Source organism: Eublepharis macularius, chromosome 9 (assembly GCF_028583425.1).
Source record: "Eublepharis macularius isolate TG4126 chromosome 9, MPM_Emac_v1.0, whole genome shotgun sequence".
NCBI classification, from domain to species: Eukaryota; Metazoa; Chordata; class Lepidosauria; order Squamata; family Eublepharidae; genus Eublepharis; species Eublepharis macularius.
The window spans coordinates 27629837-27650714 of NC_072798.1; the positions used below are offsets into that span (position 1 = coordinate 27629837).

A 20878-nucleotide genomic window follows, 5' to 3' on the forward strand; every position below is an offset into this window, starting at 1 on the left:
AAACCATCATGGCAACCTACCTGAAGCTATTACATCCCACTGCCATTTGAAATTATTAGATCACCCAAAAAGGCCCTGGTCTTCATGTCATGTGTATAGTACCCCACAGACAGGCCTAGGTGTGGTAGCTAATTTAGTGCTGATACAGTACAGCCCCATGCGTAGTACCATAAGCATTTCCCCCTGTGTGGCAAGTTACACAGACCATCACTCAGAGAAGTACCAGGAACCCCTGCTTTAATCTGAAGTACTGTTATGTTACACAGTAATGAAGTTTTAATATAAGTGTATCAAGGATAACCAAATAGCAAAACAGAACTCTACCATGTGTGTATGGGCTTTTTAAAAGGATAGTCTACTCCTTTGTTCACTATAAAGATCACTTGACCGTTGTTGTTTACCACTATGAGCTCTATATAATTGTTAATTGTTATCAGTCATTCCTCTGTATTCTATTCTACAATAATCTTTTACACTACAACTTCAGCTACAATGAAGTTAAGATTCCCCCCGCCCCTTTAATGTAACCATTGTTACAGTGTATTAAAAGGGCAGGTCGTTTTTATTTTAATATGCACCTGTTGCAGGAGTTAGATACTAATTAAAGAGCTGTTTCAGAACTCCAAGCACATTTGTTAGTATAGTAACAAATTCCATTTTAGAGAGGGGTAACAATGAAAAGGGTCAGTACATTACAAGGGCTACATTTGAATCCCGAGCACACAAACACACATCCCTGCCAAAGAATCAAGACCTCTTCTCGGTCAAAGAGGGCACTGCTTTTCTTCACTGTATTTCCTAGAAACTAAAATGGCAAGATACAAATACTAGCAAAACATCTAGTAGCACCATATCTGATAATTTGGTCACACATCATTAAAGCATCTCAGAATGAGGTCAACTTTTTATGTACTCTTCCCATTATCAAAATGAAGAAAGGTTACAGAATCCAAATTCATCAACCAGTTCCCCTAAAGGAAATCCATGCAATGCCTCCACTTCAAGTCATTTCAAAAGGGAACCAGAGGAGAAACTCCCATACACCCATTTACTGCATTTGAATCTAACAATTTTACAATGTTCAGTTTACCATGTAGCTGGTGCGGAGAATCTTGATAGCTGCAGATTTCAAAAACCAATGGTGCTCAATTCTTATCAAATATGTTGAAGTATAACAAATTGCAAGTAGTTTTTGCTCATAGATAAGGGGAAATTCAGATGCATTATCTTTGAAATTTAACATTGGCAAAACATGGAACTGGAGAACAGTATCTACAAACCCTTACAGCAGTTCTTTGCAATCCAAACTAAACCACTGTTAATAAAGAGACTAAATTAATTCCAAGTGGGTGAGAGGGACTAATCCCATGCCACAGTTACCTATGAAAATGCTGAATTATTCATTGCAATAAGTGGGGCAATAAAAGAAAACTGGCAGATAAGTCAGGTTTGCTAGACACTTGTGAAATTATTAGGCTTCTTAGGAGTCAGCTTTAAGTAATGCAGCTATGCAGCACTGAGCTCAATGTGCACAAAAACCAGATGCCACAGTAGACAAGTGACCCCACCCACCATTTTCAAAGCTACCACTGGAACATGAAAATCAACAGACTGCCATCTTCATGGCTATGAGAAATGCTGTGTTACTCTTGTTAAAGTTCTGCACAGTTCCTTCAAGTAAGCTAGTGGCTTCCAAGAGACCCCCTCTTCTCCTCCATTGCAGGGTGTTGCATGGCACCACCAGTTCTGACCACCACAACTTGCTTTGACCACGGCAACAAAGAGTGGCATCTACCTCTGGAGAACAGGTCAGCATTGCATGGCTGATATACAAATCTGAACAAGCCAAGGCTAGACAGAAAATTCTCAAACGGTATAGACCACCAGAACGACCATAGCTGATTCTTCTTGAAGCTTCTCATCAACATGAGCAGTCAGATTTGTTGGGCTGAGTGGCTATCACTGGTCTAGTGTCCAGATGAATGCTACCTGTAGGCCCGCTCTCCCCACTCAGCTGTAAGGAATTTCTAGCCATGAGCTCTTTAGCCATTAGTATAAAGACCTCGTCAACATTTTGGGCCTCTTTGGCTGAGGTCTCCAACACAGCCAATAGGCCGTGCTTCTCAGCTAGCGTGCAAGCGTCTTCAAACAGGACTTGGCGCTTCTCGGTTTCATCTGACTTGTTTCCTTAAAAACAAGAAAGAATTTAAAACATTTTGGACCAGGCAGGTTCTGATAAACCACAGTTCATACCAGAACAACTGGCACCTTGATAAACACGTGACATGAATCCACTTTTATAGGAGTTGTTTTCTCAAAACCCAACCTTTGCTGTCCTGCTGACAGAAGTTTCAAAGCAGCAGAGTGCTTGTAAAGATGATTTTTTCTCTAGTTTGCCAAAATTAACTGGATTATTCAAATTCTGAAAAATATGGAACCAGCCAAACCGAAACATGTTATAATGAAATCTGACTGAACTCTGCAGCATTTTCTACTGTGTATTTAGATCTGCAGTCTTTATGTGACCAGCTGAACCAACTCCAAGGAGGGGGGGGAAGGGGAGCTGTCAGTAAGCTCCTCTTAAGCATCTCTCAGCAGTTCTTCCTGCTCTCTCAATTTGGTTTACTTTGCCTTCAGAAAACAAGGGATGTCCCTTCAACAGGGGAAGGAAGAGTGGATGGGAATCTAAGATTGAAACAGCGATTACAACCCAAGAAAAGTGAATGAGAAGGTAAAGATCACTATCTCTTGAAACAGGACAGATTACTTAAAGTAAAGAAGAATTAAAGTAGACTTTTAAACTGCAACAGACTAAGTATAAGGAGGGGAGGACCCGGCAAGAATTATATTAGAAAAAGGACTAAGTTAAACGAAGTTATTAAAGAAATTGGACTATTGTTTTGAATACCTGTGGCTATAAGGAGATATCAGGCTGTGAGAAAGTTTCACCATCGCGAGAACTGCTGTGGGAAGTCGGGAAACAGGAAGTACGTAACAACAATAGAGTTGCTGGAGAGAGGCGGCCCTTGCCGGAGGGCAGGAAGTAGGGAATCGCCATTTTTGAAAGGGGAAGAGCCGCGGCTTCAGCGAAAGAGGAAGTAAGCCATATTGGATTACAAAAATCATAGAGGAACCATAGAGAAAAGACGCCCGACATTTTGGACTCTTTAAAAGTTTTTTTTGGAAAGACCGGGACATTTAAACTAAAAGGACATTAAATTAAACGCCACGGAGCTAAGGAAGAGAGCGGACTCGTGGGAGCAAGCCAAAGCAAGCCCCACGATGTCGAAAAAAGAGTGGCAATCGGCGATAGAGAATTTGGATAAAAAACTTTTAGAAGTGATTAAAGAGCTCAAGGACATGAAACCGGAGTTGGTGAAAGAGGTTAAAGAGACAGTGAAAAATGAGCTGGCAGAAGTGAAGAAAGGTATGGAAACAATGCAAAATGACCTGCAGGGAACACAGCAAAGAGTCAAGGTAGTGGAAAGCGCGGTGGAGAACTTAGCAGATACGCAACGAACAGAGATGAGGGTGATGAGGGGGAGAATGGCGGTTGCGGAAAGTAAACATATGGAGAAGCAGCTGAGGTTTCGCGGCTTGCCGGAAGTGGAAGGAAAGACAGCTCAAGAACAGATCACTGAGGTGTTAGCTGAATACCTGGGGAAGGAGGAGGAGGAAGTTGTGGCTATCCTAGATGTGGTATATCATGTAAATTCAAGAATCGCGACCCAGAGGAAACTACCAAGAGATGTGATTGTGCAATTCACGACCAGAAATATAAAAGAGAAGATTGTGACTAAACAGTTTCAAGATCCATTGGAGACTGATGGCAAGACGATTATTATCATGAAGGAATTACCCAGATCGGTGTTGCTAGATCGAAAAAAATATAAAACTCTAATTCAGATTCTGAAGGACATGAAAATAAGGTACAGATGGGAACTACCAGAAGGAGTGTCCTTTGAATTTGGAGGAGCGAAAAAGCGCATTAGATCTGAATCAGAGATGGAGCAGTTTATAAGGGACAATGAAAAGGACTTACCAGCAACAAGATTATGAATATAGAGTGCAAAGTTTTATCTTGGAATGTAAATGGACTTAATTCACCGAATAAGAGAAAAGGTATTTTCCACTGGCTATTAAAACAAAAATGTGATATTGTATGTTTGCAAGAGACTCATATTAGAAAACAGGATGCAAAGTATTTAAAATTGATTAAATTGGGCAGTGATTTTGTAGCGGCCTCTAATAAGAAAAAAAGGGGAGTGGTATTGTATATAAAAGAGGAGCTACAGCCAAAGTTAGTGATGAAAGATGCGGAAGCCAGATTTTTAGCAGTGGAATGTATATGGAATTTAAAGAGAGTATTGGTGATTGGAATCTATGCACCTAACGGAGCAAAAGAAAGCTTCTTTGAGGACTTGAGGAAGCAATTAGATGAACTTTCTTATGACCAGATAATTCTTGCAGGAGACTTCAATGGAGTGACAAACTTGGAACTAGATAAAAAGTCAGCAACTGCACAAAAGAAAAGAGGACTATTACCAAAGACGTTTTTTGTATTGACGCAACAGGAAACTTTAGAAGATGTATGGAGAAGACAAAATCCCAAATGCAGACAATATACGTTTTTCTCCGCGAGACACTCTACGCTATCAAGAATCGATATGATCTGGGCCTCAAAAGACTTAGCGCTTTGGACTAAGGATGTGGAAATAATGCCTATGGTAGGCTCAGATCATAATCCAATTATGTGGAAGTTGGGGAAAAGGAGTAAAAGGAAAGGATGGAGAATAAATGAGGATTTGCTGCAAGAGGGAGAAAATATGGAGATGTTGAGAAGAGAAACAAAGTTTTTCATACAATATAACATGAATAGAGAAGTACCAACCAACAAGGTATGGGACACCTACAAGGCAGTAATTAGGGGCATATTAATGGACTTAAATGGAAGAGCCAGGGAAAAAAAAGAGGAGAAGAGACAGGAGATCACGGAGAAAATAAAAGCCAAAGAAATACAGTTAAAGAAAAGACCAGGGAAAAAGAAAATCTACCAGGATATTAAAATTCTTCAAGAACAGCTGACAGCAATGAATAATAAAGAATTGGAATGGAATCTTAAGAGAATGAATCAAAAGGCGTTTGAAGGCGCAAATAAACCTGGGAAATATTTGGCATGGCAATTGAAGAAGAGAAAGGAGAAGAAAATAATAAATAAAATCTGTGAGGACAATAAAGTGTACCTGGAACAGACAGCTATTAGCAGAGCCTTTTATAAATTTTATGCCAAATTGTATAATAAAAAAGAGGTGAATAAAGACTCAATAGCGACATACTTGGAGAAAATGAAGCTCCCAGTAATTTCGGAAGCTTGGAGAGACAAATTGAACAATGAAGTAACGGAGGAAGAAATAAGAAAGGCAATACAGTCAACAAACTTGGGAAAGGCGCCAGGACCGGATGGACTTACAGCCAAATTTTATAAGGTAATGGCTAATGAACTGGCACCATTCCTAAAAGATGTGATTAATGGTGTTTTAAAGGATCAACGGATCCCAGACACTTGGAGTGAAGCTAATATATCACTGATCCCCAAAGAGGGGCAAGATCTGACTAACGTGAAAAATTATAGACCTATATCGTTACTTAATAATGATTATAAAATTTTTCCGAAGATACTGGCGGAAAGAGTGAAGGGATGGCTTTCTGAAGTTATTGAGGAGGAGCAAGCTGGTTTTTTGCCAAATAGACAAATCAAAGACAATTTAAGGACAGTTATAAATGCTATTGAATACTATGACAAACGTTGTGACAAGGAGGTTGGCTTCTTCTTTGTGGACGCTGAAAAAGCGTTTAACAATTTGAACTGGGACTTTATGTTTGCCACCATGGAAAAGCTACAAATGGGAGAAAGATTCATAAGAGCAGTAAAGGAAATTTACAGAGACCAGAGTGCAGCAATTGTGGTGAATGACGAGGTGACCAAGAAATTGACTATAGGTAAAGGAACAAGACAAGGTTGCCCGTTGTCTCCACTGTTGTTTATTTTGGTTTTGGAAATACTGATGATACAGATACGAGAAGACAATGCAATCCGTGGAATAAAAATAAAGGACTTTTCCTATAAGGTCAGAGCATTTGCGGACGATATAATGCTAATTGTGGAAGATCCAATGGAGAATATGCCAAAAGTAATAGAGAAGATTAAGGAGTTTGGAGATTTGGCAGGATTTTATGTAAACAAAAAGAAGTCAAAGTTATTATGTAAAAATATGACTAAACAAAAACAACAATTATTAATGGAAATAACAGACTGCGAAGTAACAAGTAAGGTGAAATATCTGGGAATTGAACTGACTGCAAAGAATATAGATTTATTTAAAAACAACTATGAGAAACTATGGACTCAGATAGAGCAAGACTTGATTAAATGGAACAGACTGAATTTGTCATGGTTGGGAAGAATTGCAGTAATTAAGATGAATGTGTTGCCAAGAGTGATGTTTCTGTTACAGACAATACCAATTATCCGAGACTCTAAGCAGTTTGAAAAATGGCAGAGGAAAATATCAGATTTTGTTTGGGCAAGCAAAAAGCCTCGAGTGAAAAAGAAAGTGTTACAAGATGCAAAAGAAAGAGGCGGAATGCAACTGCCCAACCTAAGACTTTATTATGACGCAATTTGTTTAGTGTGGTTGAAAGACTGGATGATGCTGAAAAACCGGAAATTACTGGCCTTAGAAGGATATAAAAAAATATTCGGATGGCATGCATATTTATGGTATGATAAAGTAAAAGCGGACTCTATGTTCTTACATCATTATATTCGGAGAAGCCTATTCACAACTTGGAAGAAGTACAGAAATTACCTACAAGATGGAATCCCTTCATGGGTGGTTCCATATGAAGTAATAGATCCGAGAACTGTCGATAATGAACAACAGTGTTTAACATACAAGGAGATAACCCGAATGGAATTTTCTAAACCCAAAATAAAGACGCAGGACGAGTTGTCTCCAAGTTACGATTGGTTTCAGTACAGACAGATCAGAGATCTTTATAATTCGGACTGTGTGAAGGGAGGGATAAGAATGGAGAATTCGGAATTAGAACAGGCACTTTTACAAGAGGATAAAAAGGAAATCTCTAAGGTATATAAAGTGCTGCTGAAATGGTATACTGAAGATGAAACAGTTAAAGTGCAAATGGTGAAGTGGGCTATAAACTTTAATAAAGAAATAACAATGGAGGCGTGGGAATACTTGTGGAAAAATACGTTGAAGATCACGACATGCACCAATATTAAAGAGAATGTCTATAAAATGATTTATCGTTGGTATTTGACACCAAAGAAAATTGTGCTAGGGAATTTGAATATGTCTAACAAATGCTGGAAATGTAAAAAGCATGAGGGATCTTTGTATCACATGTGGTGGACTTGTGAGGTAGCTAGGCAGTACTGGGGGGAAATAATAAGAGTAATAAGTGAGATTTTACAATTTCAAATTAATAAGAACCCAGAACTCCTGCTACTGAACTTGGGAATGGAGGATATTCCAGCACAATATAGGACATTGCTATTTTACATGACAGCAGCGGCTAGACTTTTGTACGCGCAAAAGTGGAAAGTGCAAGAAGTGCCAACTATTGAGGACTGGATATATAAATTGCTGTACATGGCGGAAATGGACAAAATGACAAGGAAACTGAGAGACCTTGATCCAGGACAGTTCAACACGGATTGGGAGAAGCTGAAACAATATTTAGTGAAGAAATGGGAGGTGGGAGGAGAACTGTGGCAGTTTGAAAATTACTGAAATACAATAAAAGTAGAGGGAGGTGACTTTACCGGGGGGTGGAGAGGTAAATGAGAATTTCTAAGCAACTACTTTATTAGACTATTATATATAGCATTAAGTATTATAGGTGTTATTACAAGAATTATAATGATAGAAATTAACCAATTATAAAGATAGAAACTAATTAATTTCATTTCTGGCAATAATTGTATAATGGAGATAATTTTATAATTGCAATGAAGGAATTTAAGTAAGGTGGGAAAATATATATTAATGTATAGATTATGTATTAAATTGATTGAATTGGTTTGGAGGTATATATGGGTCAAATTGGTTGACTATTTTTGGTGGATAGTTGCATAATGAAAGAATAATACAATTATATAATTAAAACAGTATGAAGATGAGATATGTAGAAAAAGAAATATATAGAGTATAAGTTAAATTGGTTGACTTATATTGAATGTACTGTTTATAGAAGTATCTAAAAATATGCTAAATGAGGGATAAATTGTTTGCCCCATATTGAAGATGAGATTATAAAATAGAGTATAGAGTACCAAAATTAGCTAAATGATTATTATCAAAAGAAAATATGCCAAGAATGTATTATTTAGTTATGTATTATTTAGTTGTTAAAGTAAGTAGGAAGACAGAAGGAGCACTGTGTTATATAGATAAGCTTAGAAGAAAGTGAAAGATTATGTTTGACAGATAGAATAAATTTAAAATGAGTAAGGGAAAAGGGACAAGGGGTTGGAAAACTGTTGGAAGTCAACAAAAGGGGGGAAAGGGAGGGGGTTAGAATTGGAAAAATTAAAGGAAACTGATTGTAATGTACAATTTAATGATATCTAATCCAATAAAATTATTTTTAAAAAAAAGAAAACAAGGGATGTCCAAGGTGAAGCAAGAAAATTACCACAAAATTAAGGACCAAGATGAAATAGAAGGATGGAAACTCAGGCAGTGGGGGCAAACCTCACCACTTACCAATCAACATCAGGACCAAGTTAGCTGCACCATATTTCTCAATCTCATGAATCCAGTGAGGGATAGACTCAAAAGTGGACCTCCTTGTCATATCGTAGGCAAGAATAGCGCCATGGGCACTGCGATAATAACTCTGGGTTATTGTGCGGAAGCGTTCTTGGCCTGCTGTGTCCCACACCTGGATCTGAAAGGGAGAGGGATGAGAAACATGAATGAGGCAGCCAAATCTAAAATGGCCCGAAAGAGGGAAGGCAAAAAAATGAAGGGAAGCAAGCTGAAGTATGGCATCGAGCACAAGGGTCTGAAGCCTTTTATCATGATAAAGCTAAACCATATTGAGCTTAATTCAAGGTCTGGGCTGTCACAGACAAAGCTCTTCATGGCCTTGGTCCCTCCAACTGGAAATCCAACTGGATTCAGCCGTAACAACCTGACCAAAGTAACCTTAATGAAAGTTAATATCACGACACTTAGAAGGGGCTGACTCACCCAACCATCAGTGAATGTATAAGAAGTGTAGGATAAAGAAACTCACAAGTCAGCAAACTTGCCAACAACTGGGCTAAACCAGAGAGTTTCTTTGCAACCTGGCAGCTGCTTCTCCCCCAGTCACCCAACCAGTTCACACCCTGACACCATTTCATTTAAACAATTAAATACCAATATAACTATTATTTTGCTATCATTGAAACACATACTGCCTCCTCTATTTTAAGGGTAGCTTTTGTTTGGATAACACTCACTATGCCTTGCTCTGTTACTCATTACTCTCTTTTGGTAATCCTAAAATGGTTAAAAAATTCAAATATCTGCTTATCCTGCATCTCTCTTTTAATGAGGTTTTTTTTCCAAATGGTTCTTCCAAGCCTGAACAGCTTCATCTTAATCCATTAGAGGCAGTTTACATGTGGAAAGTGGGCTTCTGCAGACATTAGCAATACAACTATGGGTGTCACTGGGGACTCAACTGAACTGGCAGAGTTGATCTTTTAATATAGAGAGGAATTCTCTTTCCCATCTGTAGCTATTAGCTTTGCACCCCTGGAGCTGGGTCAGGGCTTGGCCACAACTGCATGCTAGATTCGATTAACTTAATGATCATACTTCCTGTTCAGAGACCTTTAGATCAAGATAAAGACACAACCCTTACAGCAATTAATAAAAGCCAAAATGACACAAACAGTTTCGGGTAGGTAGCCATGTTGGTCTGCAGTAGAGCAGCAGGATTTGAGTCCAGTGGCACCTTCAAGACCACAATCCTAGAGACATCAGAGTTCTTATCTCACTATAGATGCTGATTTCGGCTCCATTCAAGCTGCATTGTACCTTTACATCCTGACTCCCTTCTTTGCTTCACCCCTCCCACCTCCTGTCTGAGATATAAAGGCCCAGGGATTGCCACACCACTACAACCAACATAACAACAACAACAGTAATGTACTTATATACAGCCCTTCTGGACAGATTAGTACCCCTCTCAGAGTGATGAACAAATTCAGTGTTATTGTTATCCCCACAATACAGCTGGGGAACAGGAGCTGAGGCTGACCCAAGGCCACCTGCAGAGCTCATGGCAGTAGGGGGAGTTGAACCACCGGAGTGCTGATTTGCACTATGCTACAGCACAGGGAACTTTGACTCTTGAAAACTTACATCCTGAAAATCTTGTTGGTCTAAAATGCCACTGAACTCAAATCCTTAAGATGAACAGTATTTGATTTCTTTGAACTGCCAAAATGGGGTAAGCAAAAACAAAACAAAAAAACCCCAAGAACCTAGCAATGGATTAGGATTCATACTGAATAAGACCCAGGTTTTAAAAATGTTTCTGAATAATTTAAAATAAATTAACCCTGTCCTTCTTGTACCAGGCACAGGAGAGGGAAAGTTAAGATAAACGCATTCCAGTGCTTATATTTCAGATTGTTCCCAGGAATGTTGTGCTCTGAGGAAGAGAGAAGCTCACCAGACTGATGGCAGCCAACAATACAGTTGGTAGGGTGGCCAACCTCTAAGTAAAGCCTGGAGATCTCCCAGATTTACAACTGATCACGAGACCAAAGATAATAATAATATAATAATAATAACATTTGATTTATATACTGCCCTTCAGGACAACTTAATGCCCATTCAGAGCGGTTTACAAAGTATGTTGTTATTATACCACAACAAACACCCTGTGAGATGGGTGGGGCTGAGAGAGTTTCAGAGAACTGTGCCTGGCCCAAGGTCACTCAGCTGGCATCAAGTGGAGGAGTGGGGAATCAAACCTGGCTCTCCAGATTAGAGTCCCGCGCTCTTAACCACTACACCAAACTGGCTACTTCCAAGAGATAATTTCCTGTGTAGAAAATTGTTACTTTAGGGGGTAGACTCATTGGCATTATACCCTACTGAAGTCCTTCCTCAAACCGTGCCCTCCTCAGCCTCCACCCTCAAATTTCCAGGAATTTCCCAATCCGGAGTTGGCAACCTGAGCAGTTAGGTATCTGCCAAGGACCCTGATCCAGAGAGTCAACACTTGACCCATACTTTGATGGAAGAAAGAACTGCACTGTTTTGCCTCTGCTAGGAAACACCTCCATTGGGAAACAAGATTGACCCAGAGGCCCCGGGGCAATCTCCCATTTTCTGGTGGGAGGAGTACAGTATGGAATTAAAGTATTTTTCCTACACTGCTTTAAGTGTATTGGTGCCATTGGGATAAAAAGAAGCACAAGAGAGTCATTGTTAAGTTCTTTGAAGTACCTCTCCCATATGGACATCTCTGAGGAGATTTTTTTCCTGATGTGACTGAGGTGGCGCCTGGAGGAGACGGCACAACAGAGCTCAACTCCTGTACTCCATTGGTGCCTTTGAGGCCTCAAGAAGCATGAAAGAATGCTTGCAGTTAGACAAAAGACACACCATTTTCCTTTCCAAAGAGAACACAAGAGTCCTTCTTTGGGGCCTTTATTCATTAGCGACCTTTGGATAAACATTTGTTTCTCCATACTATTTGTTTCCCTGCATATAAAATAAAGTTTGCCCTGGCTGGACCGCTCTCCAAGGACAATCCCAAGATATTTCAGTAGCTACAATAGAGAATCTGAATACATGCCCTTCTACTACTTAAGACACAGCAAAATCTATAGGAAATTCTCCTACACAAATGTTTTCAAAATGGAAAAAAACCCGTACCTCCAGATATTTTCAGTAAGGCTTCTACCAGGAAATTCCAAGTGGATTGCACTCCATGGGGCAGATTTTACTTCCCATCAAAGCCTGGGACAGCCGTCTCACCTTGGACTTCATAGTATGGCCATCTCTGATCTCAATATGTTTCTATCACCCACACAGCACATCCTAGAAATTTAAGGACTGTGTGCTTTGCTGGTCCAGGACGGCACCACTCACCTTGACCTTCTTGCCATCAATCTCCAAGGAGCGCACTGTGAAGTCCACCCCAATGGTATTCTGCTGCTTCACATTATACTGCCCTGACTTGAAACGATGCACCACGCATGTCTTCCCAACATTTGAATCTCCGATCAGAATGATCTTGAACAAGTAGTCAAAGGCCTCATCCATCTCAGAGGTGGAGAAAGCCATGATCTTCCTTGCCTCCAAGCGTCTTTGCCCTGGGTGAAGGCGTAAAGGGGAAGACCAGGTTCAAGGTGTGACCGAATATCTTCACAAGGGAGCAAATGAATGATTAGGATCTTCTACAGATAACTGTGTACCACTCAAACATATATCAGCTTGGATCCCAACAGCCCGCTGCCTCAGTGGAAATTCCTTTCATTTTTGCAAGGAGGGATGCATTGATGGCCTCCCCACAAAGAGCTTCCATTCCACATCCCACGCTACTCGAGAAGTTACCTCTACCCACAGTTCTCAGGAGATTTTCCAAAGGTGCAAAGGAGTTACAGCAGAATATTAGACAGCACTAATGAGCAAAAAGAATGTGTTTACTTTTCTGGATCATGTTCCTCTTTGAAATGTAATAAAGTAGTTGTTATTGTTAACTATAATGGAAAAATTTCAGTGGTTTGCTGAGTAACAACAACTGAAGTTTGCCAGAGGGCTTCTATCATTCCTCCAGCAGATCTGGCTTTTCTAATTATCAGGCTGCAGCAGCCCAGTTCTCTGACTTTTATACTGGTTTCCACTTAGTAGGAACCTGTCTTGGCCATTATAGCCTTGGACAAGGGAAAGCCGTAAAGGTACCATGAAAAGACCAAGAATGCAAGAATTGTATTGTCAAAGGCTTTCACAGCCGGAGAATTATGGTTGTTGTGGGTTTTCCGGGCTGTATTGCCGTGGTCTTGGCATTGTAGTTCCTGACATTTCGCCAGCAGCTGTGGCTGGCATCTTCAGAGGTGTAGCACCAAAAGACAGAGATCTCTCAGTGTCACAGAATGCAGAGAATTAATGCATACTTGGAAGTTTGACTTATATGTCTAGTGAAACATCAGATCTAAATAGTATAAAATTGGTCTGTGTACAAATGCCAATTGCTTGCCAACTGTCAGACACTGAACACAACTGCACTGCATTTCAGTGAACTGTTTTATTTCAATAGAAAGAGAACTGATGGCAAAAAATGCCCAAACCAAACAGAAGTTGACATCAGCATCGGTGGTAGAAAGTGCTGTCAAGTCATATGCGACCCCTAGTGGGGTTTTCAGGCAAGAGACTAACAGAAGTGGTTCACCATTGCTTGCGTCTGCAACCCTGGTATTTTGGGGAGGTCTGCCATTCAATTACCAAGCAAGGCTAGTCCTGCTTAGCTTCTGAGATCTGACAAATTTGGGCTTGCCTGGGCTATCTTGGTTGTGGCAAATATATGTTAGCCAATGAATATTCAGTATTCAGTTTGCAGAGAAAAAGATAGGGAGAGACTAGTTTAAAATCTAATTACAATCACAACTGGTGTTATTGTTTTGTATTCAAGGAACTATTCTCAAGTTAACATATACACACTGAAACAACATCTTGTATCAATCAATATCATTCATGTGGCTAAATGGTTGGTCTTATTGGCGCATTACTGACTTCACAAGGATATCCAATTAAACTGATACGTACTTTGCTGGCAGAGTCAGTCATATCATTCGTCCCTTGATATGGTGTGTATTTTGCATTCAAAAATAGGTTCCTAAACGCAAGCAAATCTTAGTTTTGACTTGGATCCCACTGAAAATTTCCACTGACAGAAAAATTTCTGTCAATGGAGTTTAAGTTTCTTGACTTCCCGCTTCTGTTGCACCCCAAAATGTTCCCCACAATGCTTCTCATGAGGAACAGGGGATCTTAGAAACAGTGGGGGGGGGACCATTCCATCAATGGAAATCCACCATGGGATCCAACCTCTTTTCTTAGAGTCCAATTTTCTTCCAAGAAATTCAAGATGGCAGATATAATTTCCATATTACCTTCACAAAAGCCATGATCTTTCTTTTGCCATCAAGCTTATACAGAAGCATAGCTTCTTTATTATGTATATATTTTGTTATGAGAACAGAGAGGTGAGATATAAATTTTGTTAAACAAAAATAGAGATCTCCTTGGCAACCCTATATACTAGTAGTCATTCATTTCTCAGCCAATTGTACACCTTCCTGGACAGGCAAAGTCACATCGGGGCAATTATCCCCCACCCTATTTATCCAACTGCTCTTGGTGTCAGCAGATCACATTTTGCAAAACTGTGCTTGCTGTATTTCTTACTCCCTTTGTATGGTAGTATCCTTCAATGCCCAGAGGTGCCCACTGTGTGGAAACCATCTTTTGCATTAATTGAAAGGAGTTAATTGGAATGGGGGTCCCCAAACTTGTTGGGCCCGTGAGCACTTTTGAAAAGTGTAGTGGGCACCACCACAAAAATGATTGTTATGAGAAAAGGGGCCAATCACAACATGTGGGAAGGTAGAGGCAGCTCGTTCTGAATGGGTATGCCCCACACACCAGAAACTGATGGCCTCTGAGCACCTCCTGCTCAGAGGTGGAGGGAAGCCAGGATTGGTCTCTTTATTTTTGTTTAACAAAACAAAAAAATCCACTTCCAAAGGATTGCTAAAGTGCATTATTCAACGTGTTTGGAAACGTCGTTGGAAGAAGTAGTGTTCCTCTTTGAATGTATTTATTTACATCATTTACAGTCCGCCTTTCTCATTGAAAGCCAAGCTACAAGTAACGTCTTACACAGGTTGGACACTTGTCAGCTTCCCTCAAGTTTTGATGGGAAATGTAGGCATCCTGGTTTTACAGCTTGGCTCCCCATTACAGCTGCAAGACCAGGATGCCTACATTTCCCATCAAAACTTGAGGGAAGCTGACAAGTGTCCAACCTGTGTCAGGCATCACTTGTAGCTTGGCTCTGAGTCTCAAGGCAGATCACACAGTCAATTTCAAGGACATTTCAATAAACAAAGTAATTGGGTCTATAAATGCAAATGTTCTGAATGGGTATGCCCCACACTCCAGGAACTGATGCCCTCTGAGCACCTCCTGCTGCTCTGAGGTGGAGGGAAGCCAGGGTTGACTCTTTGCTTTAGGAAAGAAGCAAGTGGGCACCAAGAAACACATTGGCAGGCACCACCGTGGGGCAAAATAAACTCAGAAAACACTTTCCATTTCTTCTGATAAATGCACGCTTGAGACAATCCACAATACTATGGGCGGGGGGTGGGTGGGGGCATCGTTGCTGGATTTTTTCAAAAGCAAGAAGCTGCCCTGTGACAAAACACGATCTCCTCCCCCCGTGAAGACCCTCCTCCCCACACACACACACACACACGCTCAGGAAAAACCTTTTAATACTCCAGATCGACAAAGAGAAAGAAGACAAACAGGAACCGCCAGTAGTGGCTTCAGGGAAGAGAGAAAGGAGACAGCTTTTCCCTCCCCGCGGGGCCCAATCCGAGATCATTTTCCCTTGCCCGCTTCTCCGCCACCCTCTCCCTTTGCAGCTCAAAACGGGTAAACACTCACAGGGCGATCCGTTTCCCACCATTACTTTCCTCCTTCCCAGCGCCAGTTTTTCCTCGACTTGCTCTAAAAGTTTTCCTTGGCGAGACCAAGAAAAAACAACCCGGGAACGTATCAATGCAGGCTAGTCCTTAAAAGCCGGAACCGCTCCTTCTTCGCCGGCAGCCTTCCCCGCCCCCCCCCCCCCGCCGCGTTACTCACCTTTCTCGTATACCTGCCTGAACAGGTAAACGCTCGCTTTAGGCTCCCCTCCCACCTTTCCTGCCTCTCATACCGCCTGATGGGAAATGTAGTTCTCCGCCCAGGGACCCTCCCTTCTAAAGGAATTGTGACCACAGCTTTGATTGTAAAGCGCCTCTGATTTAAATAAGTGCCAGACTCGAGAGAGAGCGTTCCAGGTGGGTAGCCCTGTTGGTCTGTAGTGGAAGAGCTAGGTTCCGGTCCAGCAGCACCTTGGCGACCAACTACATTTCCAGGGGATGAGCTTTCGAGAGTCAAGACAGAGGGAGCTCTTCCGACTCTCGGAAGCGCATACCTGGAAATGGAGTTGCTCTTGAAGGTGCTCCTGGACCCGAATGACACTCCAGACACATCACTGAGCCATTCCCTTTCTCGCCTTAGCAGCGCTTCTGGAAAGGAAGGGCTGCTGCGTTTATGGTCCGCGTCGGGTGTGCGGGAGTTACTGCAGACTTCGTCGTCTGTAACTCTGCAAAACTCACCCGGAACAAGACAGAATTGCAACAAAAGGAGTTCGTGCCGCGATTGACATCTGGTGGTTTAGGAAGTACATAACTCTACAGGCGTAGGCAGATAAAGCGAGTTTCAAAAAGAAGAATCTCGGCCCTTTTTTGTTAATGGTGACTGAATTGCGTGGGTATTTACGCATGCGAGACAAACAGGTGGTTAAATAGGCTGCTGCAGGCTGCTTCCACACACGTTAGATAATGCACGTTCAACGCTCTTTAGTGATCATATGGGACTGGCTGCTTCCACACACATTGGATAATGCACTTTCAATGCTCTTTAATGATTATTTGGAACTGGGCTTTCATGTGTGAAACAAAAAATCCACTTCCAAAGGATTGCTAAAGTACATTGAAAGTGCATTATCCAAGGTATGTGGAAATGGCCACTGGGTTTTAGTGTGTGAAACAAAAAACCCACTTCCAAAGGATTGCTAAAGTGCATTATTCAACCTGTGTGGAAACTGCGTTGCAAGAAGTTGCATTCCTCTTTGAATGTATTTACATCATTTATAGTCCGCCTTTCTCATTGAGTCTCAAGGCAGACCTCACAGTGCCTCAGCACAGTCAATTTCAAGGACATTTCAATAAACAATGTAATTGGGTCTATAAATGCAAATGTGTAAAGATTTAAAACCGTCAGAAATCCAATCCACGGAGCTGAAGAAACGCTGAAACTGAGCATTAGCAATTCTAAGACTCACATATTAAACAACATAGAACTAGTCAGTAGAATCATTCTTGAAGCAACAGACGGTACGTAGTAGTCAAGAGGGAGGGAAGGTTCCGTTTGGGTTTTGCTCCATGCTAAAAGTAGCCCTAGGTATAAAAGCCACAAAACAATTCAATCTTTCCAAACCCATCGAAGTAAAAGGATTTAGAAGGGGGTTAATCTGTTTCGGGTTGCACTGTTTAGCTCCCGGTTTTATAGTCGTCACATTTCTTTAGCGCCCAGTTTTGATTAGTGGGACAGGCAGAAAATCCAGGCGCGAAAACTTACCTGGCTTTCGGCAGCTCTTTCAGCCGTTGCAACGCCCCAGAACCTCAGGCCGTTAAACAAGAAGGTGGCAGCCCCGATAGCCTAACATGGCAGCCCTTCGAAATGCATTGAAGTCAGCGGGTTTAGAAAGCAAGGCGCTGGTTAGGGTTAAGCTGACAGGCACACCACATCCTGGTTACCTGGAATGAATGAAGAGTCGATTCTGGCGGCTTTGAACTTCATGAATGCTTGAAGAGTTCGGGGGACGGAAATCTCCGCGCAGATGGGCGGGGGGGGGGGCGGTCTAAGTCTTTCACCGTCTGGGGTTGCCTAACTGCCCCCCCCCCCTTGCTGCTTCAATCTGTCGTCAAAGTAGAACTAACTAACTACTAGGAATCAACTCCGATTCTAAGGGTAGCAGCAGGCCGGCCCAAGCGACACTCCGAGCGGAGTCAGACAGGCTAAGGTCACCAGGCGGCCCAGACGACTGGCGGGAGAGGGGATGGAGGGAGCGATCCTAAGCAGGTCTACTCAGGAGTAAGCCCAATTTTAGTCAGTGAGGCTTAGTCCCGGGAAAGTGCTCTTAGGATTTCACTGGAAGGCCCTCCTTCTGCATCCCCGTCCACGGAGGAAATGACTTGCTCCCAGCTATGGTTGCCAACCTCCATGTGGGGGGTGGGTGGGCTGGAGATCTCCCGGAATTACAACTGATCTCCAGCCGACAAAGATTAGTTCCCTCGAAGAAAATGGCTGCTTTGGAAAAGGGCTGCTCCAGGAATTCCCCATCCCGGAGTTGGCAACCCTACCACCACGATGTTTACAGTTACAATTTAGACACGAGGTTGGTTGGCATTTCCTCCAAAGCAAACTCGAGTCTATGTAACGTGTGGCGACGTCCAGAGTGCAGGCGACAGGGTTTTTTTCTTTTTTTTGGAATGCTCCTGTGTTAAAAAAAAGAAAGAGGCACTTCTTACAAACAGAAAACGAGCACATGCAAAGAGAGGCAATTTTCCTGCTATGCTCTTTTTCTGTTTGCAAGGGTTTAAAAAAAAATAAGAAGAAACGTACACTGACTCAGCAGTTAAAGCAAAAGGAGCCCTGCCAGGAAAGGAAAAAAAGTTGCAACCTTAGAAGCCCCCTGTAGGCAGAAATCCGGCAGATGAGGCTGCGCCTGCTTCCTTTTTGTTGCTGTTGCCTGTAACGTTGCTGCTAGAGGCAAATCAGCCAACCCCAAAGCAAGTGCGAATACTGTACCCTGCGACAGATCCAGAGGAGTTAGCCATGTTAGTCTGTAGTTGCAAAATAGTAAAGAGCCCAGTAGCACCTTTAAGACTAACCAACTTCATTGTAGCATAAGCTTTTGAGAGCCACAGCTCTCTTCGTCAGATGCATCATGAGGATGCTACTGGACTCTACTGTTTTGTAGCCTGCGAGAAGCGTTTTAATCATACAGTGTAAAATTGGTATTTAATGTTCTGTGAAAACTGTAATTACTCACTGCGGTTTAGATTTATACAGTTACACAGACCGGTGCTTTCAAACCACGGCGACCTTTTCATTCTTATTGATGAATACATTGTCAGGGTCGAAAACTTACACGTTAGTACAACAGGTTGGACCAATGGGGAGGCTGCTTCTGCAGCTGGATTTCTGAACTTTAAATGCACCAGAGCTTGAGAGCTAAAAGGATGGGACGATTAAAACCCGATCTATGCATATTTACGCAGAAGTAAAATGGAAAAAAGTCCAGTAGCATAAGCTTTCGAGAACCACAGTCCTCTTCGTCAGATGCTGACGAAGAGAACTGTGGTTCTCGAAAGCTTATGCTACAGTAAAGTTGGTTAGTCTTAAAGGTGCTACTGGACTCTTCTGTTTTGCTACTACAGACTAACACGGCTAACTCCTCTGGATCTATTACGCAGAAGTATGTCCCAGCTTAAACGAGAAAGACTTTATACACTACGTGGCGAATAAATAACAGCAGCATGCTGCTTTGACACACGCACTTTCAATTCACTTTCAATGAAACGGGGAAAATGCAAACGATAGCTAAAGTGCCTTGGAAGTGGGTTGAAAGGGCACCAGTCGGCGTGTGAAGAGACAATCTTTCTCAGTTGGAAGGTCCAAGAGGGGCTGTGTCCATAATAACTCTGTGCAGCTGGCTGCACCCGCGCCTTTGGACTCCGTGGGTTTAGGAACGCCGCATAGAATCGAACTGTGAACGGGGAAACAGTAAGCAGGAATTTGGGGGGAGTGGACTACAATTCCCAGCGTGCATCAGGAGAAAGGGGAGGGGGGCTGGAGCTGGAGCGGGGCTGGCTCGGAAGAAGGCGGGTCATGTGATTTCCTGGAAGTTGCCTTGGCAATGCAGGCAGGTGAGCCGCGTTTACGTGGAGGGTCTGAGGCCGCGGGGAGATAACCGGTGGCGGGTCCCGCTGAGGTGGGGCGAGCTGGGGAATGGGGCGCATCTGCTGGAGGGGGGACGGAAGGCGCAGGCCGCCCTGTTCTTGCGCGCTTCAAGGCCATCTGCTTGAGGGCAGCCCTTAGCCACGGTAGCCAAACGCGTCTGGGGCAGTCTCCCGCTGCGTGCCAGCTGCAGGGTGGTTATTGCTTTGCCCTACGGGTGGGCTACTTGCAAGTATCAGACTGGCCAGTGCGGGGAAACAGGTGGACGGACAGCAGGATTGTAGTCCAGCGGCACCTTAGAGACAAATGAGATTTCCAGAGTATGAGCTTTCGAGAGTCAAATCTCCCTTATTTCACATTCAGGGAGGAGGGGAGATCCCTGAGCCTTTTTATCCTACCAGGAAGGTGGGGCTGATGTTGCAAGGGAGGGCATCAAGGTGCAAAGGTACAGTGCAGGTTGAGGGAGTAATTAGACGCGTTGTTTGACCCAGCAGGCCTCCTCTTATGGAACTGTTTAGGTATTTAATGTGTGTGCTTTTTTAATGAACAGGGCTTATTTTTAGTTATATTTTCTGGGTATTCTAGCTATGTATGTCCTGACCTGGATAGCTCAGGCTAGCCCATTCCCATCAAATGGAAGCTAAGTAGGGTCAGCCCTGATTTGTACTTGTATGAGAGATCACGAGAGAAGTCCAGGGTTGCTACACAGAGCTCGGCAAGGGCAAACCGGCTCTGTTTGTCTCTTGCCTGGAAAACTCCTGCGTTCGCCATAGATCAGTTGTGACTTGATGGCCAACCCACCCCCCTGAAGAAGTGAGCAGTCACTCATGAAAGCTCCTACCTGACCACAAATTTTGTTAGTCTTATAGGTGCTACTGGACTCTTGCTCTTTTCTACTGCTACAGGTAGACTAACACAGCTACCCAACTTGATCAGCTTTTTGCATGTTTACTTGGAAGTCAGGTTGAGGAAGTAGTTTCTAGCCC

The 20878-nt window shown here is 42.4% G+C and overlaps 2 protein-coding genes across 6 annotated transcripts in view; one reads left to right on the top strand and one right to left on the bottom strand.

Moving 5' to 3' along the window:
- Positions 1–239: 239 nt before the first annotated feature.
- Positions 240–17758, bottom strand: RAB19 (RAB19, member RAS oncogene family). 4 transcript variants are annotated; one of them, XM_054989169.1, is made up of 4 exons: positions 17687–17758; positions 12189–12412; positions 8793–8976; positions 240–2187 (listed from the first exon to the last, which is right to left on the bottom strand). In XM_054989169.1, exons 1-4 carry the CDS (start codon positions 17727–17729, stop codon positions 1922–1924), a joined length of 717 nt encoding a protein of 238 aa, XP_054845144.1. In that variant the 5' UTR covers positions 17730–17758; the 3' UTR covers positions 240–1921. The 4 variants fall into 4 exon arrangements, with proteins under 4 accessions (XP_054845144.1, XP_054845147.1, XP_054845146.1 ...); XM_054989172.1 differs by lacking the exon at positions 17687–17758 and adding an exon at positions 17508–17578; XM_054989171.1 differs by lacking the exon at positions 17687–17758 and adding an exon at positions 15966–16047.
- A 2068-nt stretch (positions 17759–19826) lies between these two features.
- Positions 19827–20878, top strand: part of SLC37A3 (solute carrier family 37 member 3) — a 32668-nt gene continuing 31616 nt past the window's right edge. Inside the window, exon 1 of one of the 2 annotated variants that reach the window (XM_054988322.1) lies at positions 19827–19861. The gene's annotated coding sequence lies outside the window, so the exon portion shown is untranslated. The other variant, XM_054988323.1, reaches the window with a different exon arrangement.